Here is a 19,337-nt window from a genome sequence, read left to right as displayed (position 1 = left end):
CCCAGGGGTCTGTAGGACAACCCAGAGTTCCTGGATCTCACCTGTGTGAGAAGAGGAGAGGATGCCTCTAGAGCACCTAAGTGAGCTCAGTGGAGCAGCACTGGACCTTGTTCATGCTTGTTCCTGAACAGGGGATTTTGACTGCACAGGTTTCCTGACTGGAATAAGTGGTTGGGAGGAGTCTGAGATAGGATTACAGCCTAATCAAGAGCTACTGAAAAATTTGGATTTGTTATTAAGGAGAAAAGAGGTTTTATTACTTGTTTCCAGTTAATTTTAGTATTTTACCTATACAGGTATTTACAAAGTAAAACATTCTGTTTGGTTTTATTTTACATAGTTGTTCCTGAAAATGATTGGCCCAACTCACGGCCAGATGACAGTTACGAGACTTGTGAACACACTGAAAGAAGGGAAACGCCTGCCGTGTCCACGCAACTGTCCTGATGAGGTACGGTGCTCCTCACGGGAGCAGCCAGCTTGCGGTATGCTTTCAGAGCATCAGGGGCTGGAGGGCAGAGAGGTGGAGTAGAATAGTCCTCTTAAATTACTTTTCTGAAGCTCAATTTCAGGTAAGACATTTGAGAAATAATCTTTGGGACACAGGATTATGACGTTCAAGGCAAGAAGTCTTTTCCTGCTTATCCACTGCCTACCCAAGGAATATTTTGCCAAAGCCTCATCTCACTTTTGTGTGTAAATTTGTGATAGTTACTAATAAAACTTACACTATTTATTCAGTTCCTTAAATTCTAAAGGGAGCTGAGCTTTGAGATCTGACTCAGACTCTAAAAAAAACTGAATAGGCACTATAGGTGTGGCTCAAGTGACAGAGTGCTTGCCTAGCCAAGCCCAAGGCTCTTGGTCCAAACCTTCGCACTGCAAGAAAAATATATATTGAACAGTATAAATGAGAGCGAGATGGCCATTGTGGTGACATAGGATCTTGCCTCAGTTTCGCCCACCCCCTTTCACTTGCCTGGAGGTTCTCAAATGTTAATGTTTAGGAATTATAGTTCATAAGTACATTTTCTGCATTTTAAATTATTCTGTACTATAGGAGCTAATCTTTAAGGAGAAGTCATTCCCAAAATGATTCCTTGCTCTTGATGTTTTTATAATGTTTTAAAACTTACCAAATCTGACATCATTCTTGTTGCTGTTGATTGCTTTTATTTTTTACAGGTTTATCAGCTTATGAGAAAATGCTGGGAATTACAACCAGCCAATCGGACAACTTTTCAGAACCTTATTGAAGGATTTGAAGCACTTTTAAGAAGCATGAATAACCTTTAAATTCCACTGTTTACCAAGTCCTCCTCTCCCAATGAATACCTGAACAATTTTAAAAGTTTTATGGCAAGTTTGTTTTGTCTAAAAAGTCACTCAACAGGCAAAGGCCCAGCCTCCTATGGGCCTGGCATGTATGAAACTTCTCTAAATTGACATCTTTCAAATTAGTGACAAATAATGATAGTCAAAATGCTAGAAAGCACTTAAGCACTCCTCCTTTTGGAAAGACTGTACCACCATTTCATGGAGCTAGTTTGCATCATAATCACCTTAAAATAGTATTTGTGAAATGAGAGGAATTGTATCATCTCAAGATGATAGCTTTTTTCAACTGCCAGATAACCTAAAGTATTTTCTGGCATATTTATCTTAGATAAAAAATGGTGGACTTGGCCAATACGTTAACATGCCCTCAAAATTCAGTATCTATCAGTGATAGACCAAGCATTCTTAAAATACTAGATACCAGTTAGTATGCTGTTGTTTCCTTTCAGAAATGAGTACATTCTGTCACCATTAGGATTGAAACTTCAAGCTATTTGTCCAGTGACTCAGCTGTTGTTCCCTTGGCTGACCATCATCTTCTGTTGAACAAATTGGCCTTGCACAGGGGACAGCATGGGTACACTCTGCATGTTACTTCTTGAGGACTAGCCTGTGCCAGTGCTTCCCTAGGCCATGTGCTTTTCACCTGCCCCTTCCTAGACCTGGATGCTACACATGCTTTCAAGAGCCTTCAGTGTGCACTTGTTTCTAGCTACCACTTTGGGACAAGCTGTTCCAGCATTAGGTTTGGACACTATAGGCAAACAGAATATATATATCACATATGTTGCACTAGTCTTAGTGTTTTGATACTTACCACCATCTACAAGGTCGATCACTATTTTGACCATCACCTCATGATGCAAAACTTGAAAGATCTAGCCAGAGGCACTCTGGAGTTCAGGATCTACTAGACAGTTTCCAGTTTGCTTGGAGGATCTGGGTAATTGAAAATGAGTAATCTCTGTTAGGTGTGGCAGTAAACACATGTAATCCCAGCACTTAGGAGGCAGAGGGATTAAGAGTTCAAGGCCGGCCTGTGCTACATGGCTACACAGCAAGACCCTGTCTCCCTCCCACCATACCCCCCTCCCCAAAGCCCAATTTAAGATGTTTAGTCTCTTAATTCAATGTGAAGCATAAAGTTCTTTATGACTAAGAGTCTGAAAAAACTTGTTAATGCTATCTAGTACTTGTTCAGTATCTTACTTTGAGCCCCCAGAAGAGTTCAGGACTTCTTTAACTGTCAGGAAACTTGCCATTTAAATCTGTTCAGTTGTCTTTATCATCAAGATTTCTGTGTCAAACCTGTGGTCATCTATATGCACTTTGTTTACTCTTTATACAAATAAATATACTGAAGACTTTACATGCATATGCCTTTTAATATTAACTTTTTACTTTCAAAGCATTTCAAACAGTTTGCTTACATAGAAAAATAACAGTATACATTTTTAAAGGGGAGGGGTTAATAAAGGTCCTTGTTACTAAAACAACTTGATTTGTACTTAGGTTAAGTCCAATGATAGTGGGCAAAGACCAGTATGGATGGCAAAGCCACATGTGCTATAATCCAAAACACTGTTGTTTTAATTCTTCGGCCTCTTCCTGCTCTCTTTGCAGCTGTGATGTAAAATTCACCATCTTCCCTTTCCTCTGTTTATACTGTAGTTGAGGAGTAACCAGGTGCCCAAGAGGCCAAATCCAATAGGAAAATGGAAGAAGTGCAGGGAAGGAGAGACCACTAGTCATCTGCTGTGTAGTGGCTCCCGTCTGGTTATTTATGAGTAGTATATTTCCTAGGAATTGTCTTAGTTTAACTTTCTAGTTATCATCTTCCAACTGAAGCTCATTTATGCAATAAATTAACCAGTAAAATTCTCTACAAAGCATATAATTTGTACTAGTCCTATACTTCATACTTAGTGAGATACCAGTATCAAAGTTAAAAAACAGTCTCCAAACTTGACAAGCTATTTTAATGATCTGATTCTAAAGACTAGGATCATTGAGATCCCAAACTCTCACCAGTAACAGTCTCAGAATAATGAACAAACTTAGAAATTTCTAGATAGCAAAGGGTTTTTCATGCATTTAATATCAAGATCTTCAGAAAATAGCACTGTCAAACTCACGTTAAGACAAAAATTCTTTAAGTGGATTAAAGAGCTAATATTTTTCCACCCAAACATATTACCAAAGAATGAGAAACCAGAGTTAAGCATAGCTAATTAGCTCAAAATAGTTACAAATATCTCCCTAGGACTCCTTCAGAAAGGGCAGTATGGACAGTTAGCATTGTGTAGAATGAGGGCATTTGGTGATCAAAGTGGCCCTGTCTAGTAGGTAGACCATCACTAGTCTGCTCTGAAAGACAACACAGAAACCTTTGTTCTATGTCACATGCAAAGGCTGGAGGTCTTTCTTCTTGTGAAATGAAAATAATAGGGAATTAGTGCCTTTAGGCCAGGAGTCAAGTAAACTTTCTGTGGGCCAAGTGGTACATATTTTAGGGTTTGCAGGCTATGTGGTCCTCTGTCAAAGCTACTCGGTTTGCTTAAATAAGCTTGGCTCTGTTCCAATAAAATAAAAATTTGTGCACACTGAAACTTGAATTTCATGTAGGTTTCTAGTCATCAGTCTCCCCTCCTCACCTAGCCATTTAAAAATACAAATGTCATTCTTAGCTTGCAGGCAGCACACAGTAGTGGGCCAAACTGGCCCAACTCCTGAATTTGATCACTGAAGTTCCTTTTCCTAAGATACTTTGCATTTGCCACAAAAGGTGCAAATGGTAGTACGTAGAACTTTATCAGTGTGTCATGGTCACTGTTGCTGGGCCTAGCCTAGCATGGCTGGTGTGGCTGTAGTAATGGAGCGTGCACAGAGATGATCTTGGTCGTGTTGCCATCACCACATTTGGTACTTGCACCCTGATGGTTCTAGAGAAGGCAGATCCTACAAATGTAAAGAGGAGATTACTTCTAGGGAGAGTGCATTGAAATGCACAGTGGCTTTGTAAGAAATTCATTCTAAGGCTAAGGAAACAAGACTGTTTCCCACTTATTGCTTCAAACTTTTATATGTGACATCAAAATTGTTCCCAGTCCTAACCAAGGAACGTTAGGACATTGTTTCTCCAGTGGTCTGTGTATGAATGTCACATGGATTAGCACAGATCTAATTCTAGTGGAAATGCATCTTCAGTGGATGTCTCTTCTTATTGCTACGTGTTTGACATTTGGCAATTCCACCTGCTGCACAACACAGTTCCTTCTGGGAAATCAGAAACCCGTATTGAAAGGATATGGCTAGACTGAATGAAGTTAAGGCAGTAATGAACAGCAAGGTGCTGCAGAGAGCCGCAGGAGGTGACAGGAGAAGGCGGTGCTTAGCACACTCGCTTCTTTTTTAAGTAGGTTTCCAAGCAATAAGCTCCAGTGCCCTGAGAATGCTGGCCAACGAATTCCACTGCACTGCCGCCAGGGGCTGAGATGAGATAGGCCGAGCCTCGCTTCTCATTTCTCAAAGAAGACATCTAGGAGAAAACCCAAGCACAATGTTAAAAGCTAAATTGAAATCTGCTTACTCACTAAAGATGTTTAGTTGTATTCTGTTCATGTTGGTGTAAATACAGAACATAGAAGCTGTCAAAGAAAAAAAAAAACCCAAATCTTTCAGTTAAATTAGGTTTTAAAATCTTTATGTAAAAATCATTGGTGTAGCCAGTGGCTCATGCCTGTAATCCTAGCTACTCAGGAGGCTGAGGATCAAGGTTTGAAGCCAGCCCACGCAGGAAAGTCCATGAGCCACTTATCTCCAATAAACTAGCAAAATGTTGGAAGAGCAGCTGTGGACCAAGTGGTAGAGTGCCAACCTTGAGAAAAAAGGAAGTGACTGCACAAAGCCCCCAACTTGCCACAAAAAATGTTAACTTCTTGTCTGACACTGCTATGCGAAGGTGTCCTGTTAATTATAAATAGTTCAAAATGTTCAGACTTGAGGTTTACTTACGTAAAAACCTTAGGAGACTCTTAAGAGTTTGTATTCATAACTTTGCAGTTATACAACAAAAAAAATTGCAACTAGAAAAAAATTTCAACTGGAAAAAAAAACTCGCTGTAGTTTAGTGAGCCTTGCCTAGCTGCCTGGGTTCCGTCTCAGCACCACAAAATGAACAAATCATCTTTGGAATCTGCCAACATAACCCCGTCTCCAAGCCCCCTCAGGATTTGAAGTCAAGAAAAATAAGCACGCTGTCATTCTTGCTGTTCACATCGGAGCCGGCCATCTCAAGTGGTAATAATCTATATAGCAAACTTGATACTCTGCCTGCTCACAGGAGTGGAGAGCCCAGGGCTGGTGGCTCACACCTGTAATTCCAGCTACGCAAGAGGCTGAGGTTTGAGGACCACAAAAGCAGCCCATGAAACTGAATGTCCATGAGAGTCTTACTTCCAACTAACCACCAAAAAGCTGGAAATGGAGCTGTGGCTCAAGTGGTAGAGTTCTAGCCTTAAGAGAAAAAGCTAAGGCCCTAGGCCCTGAGTTCAAGCTTCAGAACCTGCACAAAACAAATGAGTGGAGAGAGTGAATTAGGTATAAACACAGCAAACAGTCAAAGCAAGAAGAAAAGGGTTGGGTAGGGTTGGAGATAGATGAGAATGTTGAAAGGGATGATACTGAGCAAAATGCATTGTATTCATAAACTGCTTTATTAAATGGCAACTCCTTTGTATGACTACTGAAAGAGTAATGAGGAAATGGCAATACTCTAGAAAGCAATGGGAACTCAAAACCTTAGTGTCTACAATAATCAGATTCCAGACTGGTCTGGAAATGGCCAAACCTTTCTCACTGTTAAGCAGGACAGTAAAGGGTAGCACCTGTGGTCTAATCCTTAGTGTTTGGATTTACAAACAGCTGACAAGCTTGTCCAAGCACTTATGTTAACAATAAACACGAAGACAACAAACAGCCAATAAGGAGAGTCTTTGTCTTCCCATTCAGTGGTATTTGGACTGTCAAAACTGGAGCAGAGGGGCTGGGAAGGTGGCTCAGTGGTAGAGCGCTTGCCTTGCATGCCTGAGGCCTTGGGTTCGATTCCTCAGCACCACATAAGCAAAAAGAAAAAAGCTGGAAGTGGCGCTGTGGCTCAAGTGGTAGAGCGCTAGCCTTGAGCTGAAGAGCTGAGGGACAGCGCCCAGGCCCAGAGTTCAGGCACCATGACTGGACCCAAAAAAAACAAAAAAACAAAAAAAAAAACTGGAGCAGAGGCAAAGTCTGTCATAGGCATAACTGTCAGCCCTCCATCATGTCTGTCAATAAGGACAGTGTGGCTGAGTGTGGCTCAGTACAGCCCCTGTCCAGCATGTATAAGGCCCTGGGCTCCATCCTCAGCATTGAGGGAAAAAATGACAAATCTGTTCTGCTACATTATTTCTGTGTGGCTTTCTACTGGGAGGACAATACAAGAAACCTTCACACCACTTTCAGTTTACAGGACAGTTCATAAAATGAAAGCACTGAATGGCTAAGGATTTGGCTTTGCCCTCTGTCCCCACATTTCTTTGGCAGTAAAGAATGAGGTTTGCTCAGAAGTCATCTGAAGATAGAGGAAAGGAAACTGGCTGGGAGTTGACGGCTGCCTGAGATGAGTGGACAGAGGAGGCAAGCTGGTTCCCTGCTCACTTCACCGCCCCCTCCAACCCCCCCCCCCGTCCCCTGCTCACTGGCAGGCCCTGGCACCATTCGCCAGCTGCCTTCACGGGAGACCCTTCAGTAGTTGGTGATGTAGCTTGTTAGTGGACCCCACCCACTAGCAAACACGGGCATACCTTCACTTGCAATCCATTCTGCAAGTGAGATTTTCCAAAGATAAGGGAGTGGTGTAAAACCCCTTGCTGGGCCAACCCACAACCCTCACTACTCCTGGTTATTGCACATTCTGTCACTTTCAGGGTAAGGCCTGGTGCCTGAAGGGTGATGCGTACGACTGCTCAGAGTTCAGCACTCTGGGGGACAAGTGCACACTCCCAGATAACTGACTCGGGCTTTCCTCCTCAAACCTCTTAACACACCGCTCACATTCAGCCCTAGCTGATTTGCTTTTGAGCCACCAAGGAGAGAGAAATCCAGAGATGTGGTGAGCCACCTCTGGTCTCTGTGCTTATTTCCTCAGTCTTCCAGCAGGAACTCAATGGCTCTCACATTGTCTCTGCGTACCTCTCCTTTACCTCCAGGCTGGCATGAGGAATGAGGAGCATTCCCATTTCCACAGATGCACCTCACACCTACAACCAAAACTGAACCCCATTCCTGATCCCAAGACCTATTCCACCTCCTTTCCATCTCAACCAGTGACAATTCCATTTTTTTTTCTAAACCTAAAATCCTTGTGCCAGTAAATTCTGGTATCTCACACATCTATAATAACCCTACTGAGGAGGCTTTAAGAGCTCAGGATTGAGGTTCAGAGCCAGCCAGGGCAGGAAAGTCTATGAACCTCTTACCTCCAATGAACCAACAAAAAGCCAGAAGAGGAGCTATGGTGCAAGTGGTAGAGTGTCAGCCTTGAATGAAAAAGCAAAGTGAGAGCATGAGGCAGGCCCTAAGTTTTAAGCCCCAGTACACACACACACACACACACACACACACACACACACACACACACACACACACACACACACACACACACACACACACACACACACACACACACACACACACACACACCTTGGGCTATCCTGCCGTGTCTCCTATCCTACATTTATGATATGCTGCTGTCTACACCTTCCAAAAACGCCTGCCAGCTAGTCACTGCTGACCACCTCCACCTGTCTCCTCTACCCCAGGTCACATCATTTTTACTTGGATAACATCTCAGCAGCTTCCTGAGCTTGCCATGTTCAGCATTTATTGGTTAGAGTAAAAACCAAAGTCCAGGCAAGTGCCTAAAAGACGCCACTACTCTCCACTCCACTGTGACTCCATCCCTTACTCCCCTTTGCGCACTCCTGCCCCAAAGCTCCCTGGCAGCTCCTTTGGCATGCCAGCATGTCTGCCTCAGGGCCTCTGTGCTCGCCAGTCCTCTCTCCAGAGTATCCTTCACCAACTTGCACATGGCATATTCCCCAAACTTCTTATCTTTGCCCAGAGGTCAAGTGCACAATGATCCTGCCCTTCACCATGTTTAATCTGCAAAGCTTTGCATTTATCATTACAGATTTTACCATTTTTCCTACTTCCTCCTAACTCCTCCCTGCATGTGCATTCCATTGAAATAAGAGAGGGCTTTGTTCTCTGCAATATACCTCGTGCCTACAACATTGCCTGTTAAGAAGCAGGCACTCGGTGAATATGGGCCAAATCAATACCTGTCACAAATGGTTCCTCTACCTATGTATTTCCCCATGTGGCTGCTTCTGATATGGCAGAAGCCAGCACCACATGGCACAGTGGCTGGGAAGCAAAGGTGTGCTCCTGGCTTTGCCACTCCCTCTCTCTTAGGACATCCTCTCTCCCTCACCCCCACCAAAAGGTATGGTTATCACATTTAAAAAGTGAAATGATTGGGGCTGGGAAGGTGGCTCAGTGGTAGAGCGCTAGCCTTGAGCTGAAGAGCTGAGGGACAGTGCCCAGGCCAGAGTTCAGGCCCCATGACCGGACCCCCCCCCAAAAAGTGAAATGATCAAGCTGGGAATGTGGCTTAGTGGTAGAGTGCTTGCCTTGCATGCATGAAGCCCTGGGTTCAATTCCTCAGTACCACATAAATAGAAAAAGCTGGAAGTGGCACTGTGGCTCAAGTGTTAAGAGTGCTAGCCTTGAGCACAGAGAGGCTCAGGGACAGCACCCAGGCCCCGAATTCAAGCTCCAGGACTGGCAAAAAAGTGAAATGATCACCTCACAAGTTTAGTGGCCACACAAGGCTGTATAAATGACAGATTTAATAGTACAAATAGGTCTATGGCACTCATGCATGTCTCTGCAGGATGTGCTTTTCTCCCCTTTTGAGCCACTAGATGGCAGCATTGCCCTCTAGAAGAAGGGGCCAGGCACCTTCCAGCCTTGTTCATTTTTGTTCCACTCTCTTCTCCCATTCTGTGATGATTTTCTTGGGGAGACAACTTCCTGGCAGGAATGACCTGCAACCAGAGTAACGCAGGAGTACACCACACAAATGGACAGCAGTGACCTTACAGAATCAGGGTTTAAACAGAACAGCCGAACTAATTCTTCTACTTAGGCTAGTGCTATATCACTTGAGCCATGCCTCTTGGCCAACTAATTTTTTTTCTATATTATTGAAACAGATAACTAAAGCTGAAAAAATGACTAGAATAAATATTGGCCTATTTTAATCTACTTTCATAAAAGGAGGCAGAGAAAACTGGTTTGTCAAATTATAATTAGATGTTAGATTTGGTCATTAAGTATTTAGTAAATTGATTCAAAGCCTTCTATAAAAGACTGACATTTCAAACCATTTGTACATTCACATTAATACAGGATTTCAGACTGTGATGCCATTCTTCTAGAGAAAATGTAAATTATTTCTAACTTAAATTTTCTCACTCACAGTTAAAGTATTTAAGGCATGCAGTTTTTACACAGATAAACTGAACATTGCAATCAAAATCTGAGTTGTAGTTAAGTGGAGAAATGGTAGTATCCATTTAAAACTGATTTCTAATTCAACCTTACTTTAACTTGAGAGAGAGAGAGAGAGAGAGAGAGAGAGAGAGAGAGAGAGAGAGAGAGAGAGAGAGAGAGAGAGAGGAGAGAGAGAGGAGAGAGAGATTCTGGGTCTTGCACTCAGGGCCTGGAAACTGTTCCTGAACTTTTGCACTCAAAGCTAGCACTCTACCACTTAAGCCACAGCTCCACTTCCCGTGTTTTGGTAGTTAACTGGAGAGAGAAGTTTCGTGGAGTTTCCTGCTTGGGTTGGCTTCAAATCATGATATTCAGATCTCAGCCTCCTGAGTAGCTAAGATTACAAGCGTGAGTTTTCAATAGACACTCTGAAGATTTCTGAAACATGGATAAAAATGGCTTAACACAATGGCCTAACAAATTAAGACTTGTTTGAAAAAGGCTCAAGAGTCTTGCCAGGTGCTGATGGCTCATGCCTGTTATCCTAGCTACTCAGAAGACCTCAGGGTTCTAGGCCAGGCCAGGCAAGAAAGTCCATGAGACTCTCCTGTCTCCAATTATCCACAAAAACAAAAACAAAGACAAAAACTGCACAAGTGGAGCTGTGGCTCAAGTGCTAGAGTGCTAGACTTGAGCAAAACAGCTCAAAAGACAGTGCCCGGAGTTCAAATCCCAAGACAGCACAAAACAAGACTCAGAGTCCAATATCTGCAAGGTTGTGTGTCTCAATGTGATTCCAGGGCATTTCCTCATTTCTACAAGAATTCCTGCACCTGTTAAGTTACCTCCCTCCACCTCTAAATCATCTTCCTCTGATCCCGAATAACTACCATCTACTTACTTTTTTTTTTTTTTTTTGCCAGTCCTGGCACTTGAACTCAGGACCTGAGCACTGTCCCTGAGATTCTTTTGCTCAAGGCTAGTACTTTATCACTTGAGACACAGCACCACTTCCAGCTTTTTCTATTTATGTGGTACTGAGGAATTGAACCCAGGGCTTCATGCATGCAAGGCAAGCACTCTACCACTAAGCCACATTCCCAGGCCCATCTACTTAACTTTTTCCATGGATTTGCCTGCTGTGCACATTTCATAGAGTGGCATCATGTATGGAGCCTGCGTTACTTTATCATGCTTAAAAGATTCACTCATATTGTAAGTGTGGATTAGAACTTCATTTCTTTTATGGCTAAATAAATTCTATCATATGGATAATTTGTTAACTGACAGACATTTAGGCTTTCACATTTGGCTCTTAGGAATAATTATAAGCAAACTGTTGTGTGAGTTTGTGTGTGGACACTGGTTTTCCATTCTCTTGAGTTCTACCTGAAAACAGCAAAATGGATATATCTAAGTCAACACAACGTGTCTTTTGAATACTCTGTATCTGTCAGTTCTATGGCATTTTATATACAAAACTTGAGCATCCACAGATTTTGGCCTACACCAGGGTCCTGGAGCAAATCCCCTCTTGATGGTGAGGATGGCTGAATTTTGATGTTGTTGATCAACTAGTTTTCAAGTTTGTATAGTAGAGCCTGTAAAAATGACCATGTCCTCCATCTAAAAGCAACCATGAGCTGAGGCAGTTCCTCGGGGTCCTCAGGTCTACACTTGTATAAAAAGGAAGACAGCAGTCTCTGCTCTGTCAGATAATACTCAATCAGGAACCACATAGGCCTCTGATGGAACTGCTCATGCCTTTCAGTGCAGCCCCACAGCACCACAGAAAATGTGTAGTGAGTGGACATGGCTATAGCCAATACAGTTTTCTTTCCAAAGGCAGACGGTGAGCTGGGTGTCATCTGTGGGCTACATGTAGTTTATGACCACTCGTATGAACAATGAGAGGTAAATATCTGGTGTAAAATCATACGTAGCAATCTCTTGAACCCATTCCTAGATTTCAAATGCAGAGCAAGAAACCCCATATGCTGACCTGTGCCAGCTGACATTCTTCTGATCACATGAAAGCAAAGCTAATTTCATCTTCATGGAACTCAGTCCAAGGATGTGCTACATGTCACCCTGAGCTGATGACATCTTTATCACTTACCTGTGCATAATCACCGAAAGGTGGGGAATAGGCAATGCACTTCTCCAGCGCATGCTGAGACTCACTTCCCTGAGAGATTGCATCCAGAATGCTGTGTGCGATTCCAGTCTTAGGAAGGGGGGTTTTACTTGCAGCGGCTGAAGGCAAAATCAGCACAATTTAGGTTTTCATAAATTACAAACAGAATGCTAAACTCACTCAGCATATTTTCAAACAGAACACAAATTTTAGTTTGCCAATATATATATATATTTATTGTCCCCAGAAGAAATTATATATAATATTGGGGTTCTTTTCTTTCTTCCTTCCTTTTTTTTTTTTTTTTGCCACTCCTGGGGTTTGAACTCAAGGCCTGGGTGCTGTCCCTGAGCGTTTTTTTGCTCAAGATTCATGCTTTACTACTTCTTAAGCCACACTTCCACTTCTGGCTTTGCTTGCTTTTCCTTCTTCCCTTACCTTCCTTCTTCTTTTCTTTCTTCCTTTCTTTCTTTCTTCCTTCCTTTCTTCCTTCCTTCCCTTTCCTTCCCTTCCCTTCCTTCCTTCCTTCCTTCCTTCCTTTCTTGTAGTTTATTTGCAGATAAGAATCTCACAAGACTTTGCTGCCTAGGCTGAAATCTGAGCATCAGATCTGAGCTAGGACTGAGTAGGACTATAGTACGTTTGTGCTACTGGCCCCCAGCATATTGTTTCATTCTTTTGGAACAACTGAAAGTGGAAGCTTGCCTTATTGGTAAAATAATTATGATAGAAACACTTAAAAAAACAAAGAGTTGGGTGATGGTAGCTCACGTCTGTAATCCTAGCTACTCAGGAGGTTGAGATCTGAGGATCATGGTTCAAAGCCAGCCCGGGCAGGAAAGTCTGTGAGATTCTTATCTCCAGTAAATCATCAGAAAATCAGAAGTGGTGCTGTGGCTCAAATGGCAGAGTGTTTGCCTTAAGCCGAAGAGCTCAGGGACAGCTCCCAGGCCCAGAGTTCAAGTCCTACCACCGACAAAAAACAAACAAAAACCACTTAAAGACACATTTTCAAACAAGACACATAAAATATGAATTAAATTCCTGCTAATACAATCATTGGCATAATGAAATTTTAGATCAGGTCAATATATTACAGGTATATTAAAACATATTGAATTTTTCTGGCTTTAAAAAATTAATTTTTGGGGTCTGGGAAGGTGGCTCAGTGGTAGAGTGCTTGCCTTGCATGCATGAGGCCCTGGATTTGATTCTTCAGTACCACATAAGCAGAAAAAGCCAAAAATGGTGCTGTAGCTCAAGTGGTACAGTGCTAGCCTTGAGCTGAAGAGCTCAAGGACAGCTCCCAGGCCCAGAGTTCAGGCCCCATGACCAACCAAAAAATAAATAAATAAATAATAAAATAAATTTTTGGGCTTAAGAAGATGGTACAAAAATATAGCAGAACTTATATATCTAAATGATACTCAGCTTTAATCCTTTTCATTCAATCCTATTTTTTCCCATAACTAACAGTTCAGAATTTCTTTCTCTAGATTAACTTACACGTTTACAAAGTCAAATATGTGCACGGAAGAATATGTAGCTTTAAATACCCACAGATGGAATCATCTGATGTGTATCCTGGCTTTTCCCCCTTAAAATATGCTTAAGTTTACCAAAACATTCTAGTGTTAAACAGTCTTTTTCTGCTGATCACCAAAGTTGTGGTGACTTTTGTGCCCGGGTGGTGCTCTGTCGAATTTGTTGAAACTAGATTTGAATGAACAGTAGATTTACAGTGACTGATTGAAGGCCGGCAGGCGGGTGGGGGCTTACAAAGAAGCAAATAAAAATCTAATTTCTGCTAATTAATACTCATAGGCTTTTCAGGAATCCAAACACTTTGGATATATTAGATTACTTAGGGGTTTGTAATCCTGGTTTAGCAAAGCAATTCTCTTTTTTGGGAGGTAACTAAGATATTTACTAAATTACTATAATGTGCTGCAAATTTGTAAACTTCATTTATTCTCTTTCTCAGGTAGAGATGTAATTTCTGACAGGCTTTTACAAATACTGAAAAGACTTAGCAAGTCCTCTTTGTTCCTTTAAAGATCTCTGGCGACTTCTAAGACCTTTTGGATTTGAAGACTGCCAACTTACTGAGGGAGAAGGACATTCAGGGGCTTCTCAAAAATCATTAAGTTTCAAGTCTTGGTTATTATTTACTATTTTCACAAAATGCCTCATGTTGTTTTGAACAGATACAAAAGTCATTTTTTACATTCAATAAGCATCTTAAGTATTATGAAGACTAGAAGGCAGGATGGCAAGTCAGCTATGAAGTGGATCGGAGGGGTGTCTGTCTCCTCCACCCCCACCCCTGCCATAGCACTGATGGGCTATTTTCATGTCAGTCTGCAGTGAAGGGCAGGGCTCTGGGCTTGGGCTGCGTGGGCACACTCCTGGTGTGCTGGGAAGCCTTCTCCCAGCTTCCCTACGTTAGACCCATCCAGTGCAGGGGAGGGGCCTCATCCAGCTGTTCTGCTGCTACTCCAAGACGGCAGAGTAACTATTTCCAGGATGTTTGAAGTCAGGTATTTTAGAGCCTCTATCAAACCATAGTGCTTTAATTTTTGATTTTTACTTTTTTTTGCCAGTCCTGGGGCTTGAACCGAGGACCTGGGTGTCACCCCTAAATTTTTTGTTCAGGGCTAGCATTCTACCACTTGAGCCACAGTTCCACTTCTGACTTTTTGGTGGTTAACCAGAGATAAGAGTCTCACAGACTTTCCTGCCTGGGCTGAGTTCAAACCATGATCCTCAGATCTCAGACTCTTCAGTAGCTAGGATTACAGGCATGAATCACTGGCACCTGGTTAGAACAGTGCTTTTCAAATTTCTATGATTTTAGTCTGATCCAGATGGATACAAGGATATAATATATACCATGCAGCCCTGCCCCATGTTCACTTATTCATTTAAATACACTTTCCTACCTCTTCCTCACACCATTAATAACAGCCACAACAGAAATAGTCCCTCGAGGATGTATTTCCACGTCCTGCTTTAACTGTTCTCCAGCTTCCGTTTTTAATTTCTCCGAGATTTCTTCTGGAGTGGTGGAGGCCAAACACACCACTGCCTTTTTGTCAAGCATAGCTCACTCATCTAACAGCCCCTCCCGCTTCCTGAGTTCTGAGATGGACAGAGCTCAGCGTGAGCGACCCGCCTCCAACCCTGGTGCTGCAGTGGCTGCACTTACAGCTTCAGGAGTCAAAGCTGGCTCAGCATTTTGGTTGGGACCAAGGTTGGCATGGGTAGTTATGATGACACAACCTTTAGGATCAAAGGCTACAGGCCCTCAGAGAGGAAGTGGTTGCTCCCGTTCCTCGTTCTGGCTTTCACTCTGGTTCATCGCACCAGCTCAGACACCCCAATGGCACAAGGAGGGTAAGTGGAAGCCCAGCGGCCCAGTCTGCCCTAAGTGAGGGCCTGCTCTGAGCCAGCGCCGTCCATGGCCAATCTGCAGTAAAACAATCCTCTGTGTGTTGTAAAGAATCACAGAGAACTGTCGAACTGTCCCTTCACCCTCATTATATATTTTCAGTCATGACTCAATAATGAATCAATGAAATAATTTTATTTTTAATAAAAATACTATTAAAGATCTTGCCCCTCTACATTCTAAGAGTAACATACATTCTAGGAGTCTTCATTTTCATCAGTTTCTTTTTCATTTTAAGGAGTAGGTTTGTGATTTAGGGAATAATTTGGTCAGTGGACACTATTTGTTTCCACTGAGATTTTAAAAGCTAAAGTAAAGTCACTGTGCACGGCGCTCAGAGCAAGTGCAAGGTGACAGGCCTCACTCACACGGTAAGCACACGCTGGGGAGCACACTCGCCAGGTTCAGATACGGATTTTTACTGAGCCGGACTTCTTTTGGAGGTTCCCCCAGGAGCGAAGTCTGGGTCTTAGCAGCAGTCTACAGTCAAAAACAAAAGATGGGGCGCTTCAAAAGAGGCAGAGGAAATAGAGGGGTGAATATGATCAGATTACATGCATGCATGGTCGTCAAAGTGAAATGCCTTGTTTACACAATTAATATATACTGTTCAACTAATAAACCCTACTTAAGAGGTTAGCATAAAGTTAGAATGAAGAAAGAATAAGGAAACACGTTTTTCAATACATCTGGTTTACTGTGACTAAAAACTCGAGGAACCTAATTGATGATATAAACTTGTGAAATACTTATGAATATTTATTTACTTTTATTTTCACCTGTTAATATTTTTCCTATTAAAAACATTAACATTCTAGACCTAGAACTGTGAGCTGAAATAGGAGGGAGGGTGTCCTGTACAATGTTCACACTTGAAACAGAAAGAACTCATCTTTGCCAGAAAACACAATGCAACCTAGACCTCATTTCTACAATAAAGCTATTAACATGAGTTACTAAGACTTTTTATTTCATATGATATAGCAAAAGCAAATCATATTTATCTGGTACTAAAAGTAACAGCCAGCTAAAAATAAATGAGTTTAGCAAACGACAAAAGCCAGGAGTAAGGGCTTGGATCTGGCTCACAAGACAGAGTGCAAGTGTTAGGCCCTGAGTTCAAAGCCCTGAACTCTACCCTCCCCCACAAAAAATAAGGCCAGAATGGTGTTATAGGCCTATAATGCCAGCTATTCAAGAGGCAAAAACAAAATTTAAGGTTCCTGAACAAAGCTATTAAGAGCCTGTCTCAAAAAAGCAAGACCAAAACCAAAATGAAGTATGTTCTGGGAGAATTGCTCAAATGCCTAACATGAACATAGCCCTGCATTTAATTCCCCAGTATGGAAAAAAAATTCAACAAAATGAATTCCCAACTCAACATTTTACATAGCGCTAATGCTAAAAATTCACATATCTTGAATATTGATGTGTTTACTATATTTTCATACAACTACATAGGTATCATGATTTATATATTAAGTATATGATTAACTTCCTTTCAAGTTTAGAAACAGTAGGGATTATTTTATGAAGCTTCAAAAATTACACCACCTATAAAACAATCACATTTAGGCTATGGCTAGTATTAGAAATACCCCACTGAGGCTCCTGGAAGCATCTGTACCCATATGAGCCTATGTGTATGTGTTTGCTCACCTCTGGATTTATCTCTGTGCCTTTTGGTTGGCTCTGTTGCTTCTGGTGTCCGGGCAGCAGGCCTCCAGCAGTGAGGTTTGGGAAGCTCTGAAGATAAGGCTGTGACACTGAGAAATTGCCATCTGCTGTTCCCACTGTGGCTGGCTGTTTCTCCTGAGTACCGCCAGGCCCTGGCCCAGCCTGTCCAACACTGTGCTGAGCCGGGAAGAAGGGCAACATGCCCATCCCAGCCGCCACCGCTGTCTGCGCTGGAACCAGAGTAGATGCTGTGTACACCATAAACGCAAAGGCTGTTAGCCAGGCAGCAACAGTCTTTTTGACTTTGTTACATTATAGGTACAAGGTGGAAAAGTCTATTTTGTACCCACGAGAGAACTTTAAAATTCAAAAGGTAAGGCTAGGCTTTTAAGTTGGGAGGCTCCTTTGTGAAAAAAAAAAATCTAAAACAATAACGCTTTCTTACTTTCAGAATGATCTCAATATTATTATATTTTTAATTATAAGTCTTGTTTATTTACAAGTTTATGTATATTTAGTGATTTAAATTATGTCATTACCTTAAAAATGCTCGATTTATCTGCTTCCACATTATTTATTTTTAAATTTTTCTTTCTTTTTTTGGTTGTAGGACTTCAACTCAGGGCCTGGGTGCTGTCCCTGAGCCTCTTTGTGCTCAAGACTAGCTGCTCTACCACTTGAGCCATAACACTATTTCCAGTTTTTAAGTGGTTAACTGGAGATGAGTCTCACTGGGACTGTTCTGCCTGGGCTGGCTTTGAACCTCAATTCTCAGATCTCAGCCTCTTAAGTAGCTAGGATTAAGGGAGTGAGCCACTGGCACCCACCCCAGCCTTTCTCTTTCTCTCGCTCCCTCCCTCTTTCTCCCTTTTTTCCCCCCCTCATTCCTTCCCTTCTCCCCCCCACTTCTTTCTTTCTTTTCTTAATGATACTGAGGTTTGAACTTGATAGGCAGGCACTCTACCAAATAAGCCACGCCCCTGCCCACCTGCTTCCATTGTTTAAAGATAGTAAGTTTTGAGTTTTATTAAATCCTTTGACAATAGGCTGGACTGACCCAACACTGGTTGGCTGGCTTCACCTAATAAAAACCAGGGTACCCAGCATCTCTTCTCAACTTAAGTTCAGTGTCTTCCCATTGCTATTTTTCTCCCAGATGTTGTTTTTTTTTTTTTTTTTTTTTTTTTTTTTTGGGTCCGGTCGTGGGGCCTGAACTCTGGGCCTGGGTGCTGTCCCTCAGCTCTTCAGCTCAAGGCTAGCGCTCTACCACTTGAGCCACAGCGCCACTTCCGGCTTTTTTCATTTTGCTTATGTGGTGCTGAGGAATCGAACCCAGGGCCTCATGCATGCAAGGCAAGCGCTCTACCACTGAGCCACCTTCCCAGCCCCCCCAGATGTTTTTTAAGCCTAAAGGTCTGGTTCTTCAACACCAGAATACCAAGACCTTTTTTTTTTTTTTTTTTTTTTAGGGGAAGGGGGTGGGAAGGAATCAGTATTTGTAACTAGACAAACATTAACACATAAAAGTTTAATGTTTTTATTTGTAAGAAATAAAATTCTAAAAGAAATAAAAGTTTTAATGGGAAAATTCTTAATTATTCCACTGTTTAAAAATCTGTAGGTTGGGCTGGGAAGATGGCTCAGTGGTAGAGTGCTTGCCTTGCATGCATGAGGCCCTGGGTTCAATTCCTCAGCACCACATAAACAGAAAAAGCCAGAAGTGGCATTGTGGCTCAAGTGATAGAGCACTAGCCTTGAGCTGAAGAACTGAGGGACAGCGCCCAGGCCCAGAGTTCAGGCCCCATGACCGACAAAAAAAATTAAATAAATAAAAATAAAAAATCTGTAGGTCATCTAGGCAGGTGGCAGACATGAAGAGCCCCAGCTATTCTTAGTCTGAAGCGGAAGGATCATGTGAACCCACATATTTCAAAACCAGCCAGGGTAACCCCATCTCAACTAGACAAAAAAATTAAATGGAAAGAGCCTGTGTAACCACTTTAAATCTAACTTATGTCTCACAAATTCACTGACACAAATCTCACTAATAATTTTGAGCACTAAATGCTTAGAGATAGCTACTTAAGTTCTTTTTTCTTTTTAGTAAGATTACTTGAACACTGAATTTTCAGTACTTTTCAA

At 42.1% G+C, this 19,337-nt stretch overlaps 2 protein-coding genes across 2 annotated transcripts in view; one reads left to right on the top strand and one right to left on the bottom strand.

Annotated features, from left to right (window-relative positions):
* Positions 1 to 2,707, top strand: part of LOC138808650 (tyrosine-protein kinase JAK1) — a 75,215-nt gene extending 72,508 nt beyond the window's left edge. The window contains exons 24-25 of the mRNA XM_069994909.1: positions 341 to 451; positions 1,186 to 2,707. Of these exons, the coding sequence (XP_069851010.1) occupies positions 341 to 451; positions 1,186 to 1,296 (222 nt within the window). The 3' untranslated portion in view covers positions 1,297 to 2,707. The remainder of the gene's footprint in view (positions 1 to 340; positions 452 to 1,185) is intronic.
* Positions 2,708 to 2,739: 32 nt separating this feature from the next.
* LOC138808646 (ribonucleoprotein PTB-binding 2-like) overlaps positions 2,740 to 19,337 on the bottom strand; it is a 74,553-nt gene continuing 57,955 nt past the window's right edge. Inside the window, exons 9-12 of the mRNA XM_069994906.1 lie at positions 17,178 to 17,443; positions 15,887 to 15,998; positions 12,050 to 12,186; positions 2,740 to 4,876 (exon numbers count right to left, since the gene is read on the bottom strand). Coding sequence (XP_069851007.1) covers positions 4,730 to 4,876; positions 12,050 to 12,186; positions 15,887 to 15,998; positions 17,178 to 17,443 — 662 coding nt within the window. The 3' untranslated portion in view covers positions 2,740 to 4,729. The remainder of the gene's footprint in view (positions 4,877 to 12,049; positions 12,187 to 15,886; positions 15,999 to 17,177; positions 17,444 to 19,337) is intronic.

This window comes from Dipodomys merriami, unplaced genomic scaffold, assembly GCF_024711535.1.
Source record: "Dipodomys merriami isolate MVZ:Mamm:240054 unplaced genomic scaffold, mDipMer1.0.p SCAF_464, whole genome shotgun sequence".
In the NCBI taxonomy this organism is placed as follows: domain Eukaryota; kingdom Metazoa; phylum Chordata; class Mammalia; order Rodentia; family Heteromyidae; genus Dipodomys; species Dipodomys merriami.
This window is presented reverse-complemented; position numbering and strand designations above follow the sequence as displayed.